The 5,523-nt window shown below is 35.8% G+C and overlaps 1 protein-coding gene across 1 annotated transcript in view; it reads left to right on the top strand.

The window, feature by feature from the left end:
• The window catches only part of tert (telomerase reverse transcriptase), a 30,569-nt gene that overhangs the window by 7,766 nt on the left and 17,280 nt on the right, over positions 1-5,523 (top strand). Inside the window, exons 7-9 of the mRNA XM_016520717.1 lie at positions 82-171; positions 2,937-3,019; positions 3,191-3,304. Of these exons, the coding sequence (XP_016376203.1) occupies positions 82-171; positions 2,937-3,019; positions 3,191-3,304 (287 nt within the window). The remainder of the gene's footprint in view (positions 1-81; positions 172-2,936; positions 3,020-3,190; positions 3,305-5,523) is intronic.

Genomic DNA, 5,523 nt, shown 5'->3' with positions numbered 1-5,523 from the left:
TGTGTGTGTGTGTGTGTGTGTGTGTGTGTCTGTGTGTCTCTGTGTGGGTGTGTGTGTGTGTGTGTGTGTGTGTGAGATCAGGCCGAGATGAGCGAGCCGCTCAACATGAAGGGCTTTGTTGTGGAGGAGCAGGCCGGCGGGACGCTGCACGACGCCATCCTCGTGGAGCGGGTGAGAGACGCATCATTTACCACATTACTTTCATTCGTTTCAATTGTACTTAACATTCCAGAAAATTCAGATTTTTCACATGCTTGTTATTGTTGTGTTATTTATTTAAATATCTGTGTATTATATTTAAATGTCTTTTTTTTTTTTTTTACAGTTTTTGTTTAATTGTTTTTAAGTTCAAGATCCACGTCATATTTTCATATGAACTTTTTAAAATTATTTATTTGTGTGTATATGCATATTTATGTATGTTTTTTTTTGTGTTGAAGTGTGTTTACTGTTCAAGAAAATCCAAATCATATTTATTATTTTATGATTTAAATGTGTATCATATATTTAATCAATCTATTTTAATCTCTTTTTAATTTATCTATTTTGTAAAATGTTTTGTTGAACTTTTGTTAAACAGTTCACGATGTAATATTTTTTATTTGTGTGTGTGTGTATGTATAATATTTTTTACATTTACATTTTTTCGTATTTATTTTTTCACACCCAAACACACAGACACATATATATATATATATATATAAATATATATATATATGTGTATATGAAGAGTTCATTTGCATAAACGGATAACTCTGTTTTTAACAATTTTCAAAAATCACGTTTTTTCATTGTGCATTCCAATTAATCTCAATCAAACTACAGTGAAGTTATTTTGATTAAGTAAAAATAACAAAAAAATACAGCTAACTAACACAATAAAAACATGATTAGGGATTCACGATATTATCGGACTGATATCGGAATCGGCCGATAATGGCTTTAAATATAAATATCGGCATCGGCCCGATATGAAAAATTATGGTGATATGTCTTGCCGATAAGAGGGATACATTAACTCGCATGTGCTCAGGGTGTGCTAGCGATTAGATCAGGTCAGCAGTGTGGCTCATTCTTGAAGCAAGGTTTTGTCTGAATGCTGATTAGATTAACTGCTTTGGATGCTGCATTTAATCTGTGAAAGCACTACAGAATGACAGGTATGGTGTGTGTTAGAGTAAACAGTAATAGCACCTGCAGCGGCAGCCTCCCTAGAGTCCTAATGCCGCTCAGTAACGAGTTTTAATCTGTAGGGGGCGCTGTTGGCCTACTTCTAATAAAATGAAAGTAAAATACCCAAATAACATTTAGACTGTGTTTCTGATTAAATAAAGCAGTAACTGATGTCATAAAATCATGAGTATGTTTTTATTTAAAGGTCAGAAGCTATAGCTTACATGAAAAAAAAATCACAAACATGACACTTAAATAAAATAATTTTATATATACTTATTTACTCATTAATGTGTAATATGTTATATTTTGTAAACAAATTATGAGCTTTCAAAGATTTACAGAATTAAATTTTTTTTTTGCTTTAGACCATCTACAAAATGTTAAATCTTAAAATAAAATGTTAAAATGCATCTTTCTGGAAAAAAAAAAGAGTGATTAATATATGGTTTATTTATAGTCATGTTCAAAGCTTCACGGTACTGTCATTGTACAAGAACTGCGTTACTGTTTATTTAGTTCTAACAAATAAGTTCTTGTTAAAAACTAACCAAAATTAAAAAATATTTTGCTTATAATTTCCGCACAGGAGAGACTCGGTGTTGTTTCCAAACAAAAGGAAATATATCGGTATCGGCCGAAATGAGTTGGAAAATATCGGCATATCGGATATCGGCAAAAATCCAATATCGTGCATCCCTAAACATGATTTTGAAAATGTTAAATAACAGAGTTATCTGTTTTTGCAAATAAACTCTTCATATATATATATATATATGTGTGTGTGTGTGTGTGTGTATATATATATATATATATATATATACACACAGTATATATAGTGAGAGAGAGAGGGATGTTTTTTTGTTGATTTGTGTTTAATGTTGTGTTTAATCACTGGGCAAATTCCAAATGGAAGTGATCATCCCTGTGCCCTACTCCCTTTGAAGGGTTGCATGAAAGCCCTTATGCTAAGAAATCCCTTAGTTATAAGGTTAAGGGAGCCTTTAGTGTAACTTGGGTTGCAAGAAAAAAACCTAAGGGTCAACTTAAGGAACCTTAAGGCTGCCATTAAGTATTCCCCTTAATTATTTAAGTGTTCCCTTAAGTGTTTTTATAAAGTCCTTAGTAACCATTTCACCTTAATAAATTTAAGGGACCAAAAGAGCTCCCTTAAGTCATCTTAAACTCCGTATCTGCAGGATTTTTAAACTCAAATGTAAGTAAGACTTAAGACATTTTTTAAGACCTGCACAAATAAAATATCATATGAGCGCGCAGTAGGGCAATGACTATGGTAACATATTAAACCGTAAAAAGCATGACGTACAGGTTTTCACAAAGCAAAAAGTTTTATATAAATTTGACGAGTTATATCAATTATGATATCAATTTAAACAATTATTATTAATCAATGATTACATTAAATGACAATATGAATATAATTTGTCTTAATTGTTTAGATTTTTATAATGCATTATCTTGACTTGTCGATCCACCTGTTCATGGTGTGTGTGACGTGTGTGTGTGAGTGAGTGTGTGTCTGTTTGTGTGTGTGTGTGAGTGAGTGTGTGTCTGTTTGTGTGTGTGTGTGAGTGAGTGTGTGTCTGTTTGTGTGTGTGTGTGAGTGAGTGTGTGTCTGTTTGTGTGTGTGTGTGAGTGAGTGTGTGTCTGTTTGTGTGTGTGTGTGAGTGAGTGTGTGTCTGTTTGTGTTTGTGTGTGTGTCTGTGTGTGTGTCTGTGTGTGTGTGTGTGTGTGTGTGTCAGCACTCGTCTGAGGTCCGAGGTGGAGACGTGTTCCAGTTCTTCCAGAAGATGCTGAGCAGCTACATCATCCATCATGACAATAAGTGAGTTCATTCCTTCATTCATTGATGATGTCATTGCGTATCCATGTTCGGATGGTGATGATGTCATCGCCTGTGTCCGTGTTCGATGATGTCATGGTCCGTGTCCGTGTTCGATGATGTCATGGTCCGTGTCCGTGTTCGATGATGTCATGGCCTGTGTCCGTGTTCCAGGATGTTCCGTCAGGTGTGTGGAATCCCGCAGGGATCTTCAGTGTCGGCGCTGCTGTGTAACCTGTGTTACGGACACATGGAGAACTCACTGCTGAAGGGCATCGCTAAAGGAGGGTGAGACCATACACACAACACCCTCACAGTCCTGAAAATGGAGTTTAAAAAACCCTCTGCAGTGAATGGGTGCCGTCAGAATGAGAGTCCAAACAGCTGATAAAAACATCACAATAATCCACAAGTAATCCACAGCACTCCAGTCCATCAGTTAACATCCGGAGAAGACAAAAGCTGAAACTAATCCAGCATTAAGACATTTTTAACTCAAATACATAATCCCACTCCAGTCCATCAGTTAACATCTGGAGAAGACAAAAGCTGAAACTAATCCAGCATTAAGACATTTTTAACTCAAATACATAATCCATAATAACTCTTCCTCCAGTGAAAATCAATTGATTTAGATCAGAACTTCAGAGAGGGTTCGCAAATCTTTATACATAAAAAAAACAAACATCAAACCATTAAAGGGGTCATATGATGCTTTTTTAAAGATCATTATTTTGTGTATTTGGTGTAACAGAATATGTTGACATGCTTTAATGTTCAAAAAACACATTATTTTTCAAATACTGTACATTATTGTAGGTCCTCTATGCCCCGCGCTTTGGCACTGAAACACACAGCGTCTCCCTGACATGGTTGCTTCAACACTAACTGCGGTTACTGACACCATGCCTTCTTTCTTTGCGTGCACATTTGCGGCGGGATTATGCAAATATTTCCACATAGTGGGGTAGATATGTGGGGGCGTGTTAGAATGAGCCGTTTTAGGGGGGCGTGGCAGAGTCTTAACTTTGATAAAGAATATCTCTTTGGTTTTGAGACTTTAGTCTTTGCAACTTCAGGGATCTTATCTATGCACAATCAGCTTGTAACACTCCAAAGAGAAAGGAAAACTTGAAATCGCATCATATGACCCCTTTAAGGTAGTACAATTATAAAAACAAAACAAAGAAAAGAAAGTATACACAAATACAAATCCATTAAGAAAATTAACTGGTTTTAAGTGTAGTAACCATGTTTTCTGTATAACCACAGTTTTACTACAAATACCATGGTTAAACTATAGTTAGTGTAGCAAAAGCATGGTTACTTTCTGGTTACCATGGTTTAACTATAGTAACTGCGTTTTTTTTGTGTTTTGTTTTTTAAATGCTTCATTTTCGTAAGGGACGTGTTGCAGGTCAACAAAAATAAAATAAGCAATAATACATTTTCACCTTGAGGGGACACATAGGATGAATATAGAGAGTTTTCACTGTTTTAAGATTAACAGAATTTTGGTTGCCATGTACTCGTCTAGATCAACAAAGAAAAGAGAGATTTAGAGACAGATTTTTGTTTATGTATGTAAAATTTAGCTAGCAGGAAACACAAATTAAGTTCTATTTTCTTATATTCTCTTCGGAGTAGTCAAACAATCCAAAGAAAACATTTTTACAACAGAAAGAAAAGTCACTTACAAAATTAGATATGAACATTAAATGAATCTGACCAAACAAGTGAATGAATCTTCCTCAGAAGAGACAAAAACTGCAGCTCACTTCAATGTCTGCCTGATATTAGAATTACATCCATAAGCTTTTTGTAATTAAGGATAAGGATTGATTTTGTTGTTGTTTTAATTATTTACTATTTCTAACCAATTTTAGAGCTTGGCATAATTAGAAAAGTGTGTTTTCATCATAAAAATATCTGTTGCGTTTTAAGATTGTATTTATCTCCATGTCTTTTCTAGGTCTAGAAATCACACTTTTAAAATCTTGAGGCCCCTTGGAAGTTGCTATTATAGTATGAATGCAGTCTGGACATGGACATATTTTCTAGAGCCCGACGGATATATTGTTTAGCCGATATTATCGGCCGATATGAGCCTGTCGCCGATATATCGGTATCGGCGAATATGCCGCCGATATGCTGCCGATATGAACTTTTTTTTTACAGAACATATAACGCAGATAAAATGCTTGAAATGGTGTAATTACTTAGTTTGTCCAGCAGAGCGCGCTCCATTGTTTGCTACTGGCAACCTGGATGAAACGCTTTAAAGCTTAAGTCTATGGAAAACCATTGAAACTTTGAACGGCCATATCTCTGTAACGGTGCGGCGGATCTGCACCAAATTCGGGGGATCCCTTCAGCTCGAGGAACCCTCTCGAACGAGTGTACGTCTAGAGGCCCACTTTCGAATGAGACCACAGCAGCGTCGATAGCCCTCGGGGGTTCGGGGTGGTTAAATTTGTGGTCCGGCGCCGACCGATCAAGCGATCCCG

This window comes from Sinocyclocheilus rhinocerous, unplaced genomic scaffold, assembly GCF_001515625.1.
Source record: "Sinocyclocheilus rhinocerous isolate Xijiao unplaced genomic scaffold, SAMN03320098_v1.1 scaffold359, whole genome shotgun sequence".
NCBI lineage: Eukaryota > Metazoa > Chordata > Actinopteri > Cypriniformes > Cyprinidae > Sinocyclocheilus > Sinocyclocheilus rhinocerous.
The sequence above is the reverse complement of the archived record's forward strand: the minus strand, read 5'-3'. Positions and strand labels throughout refer to the sequence as shown.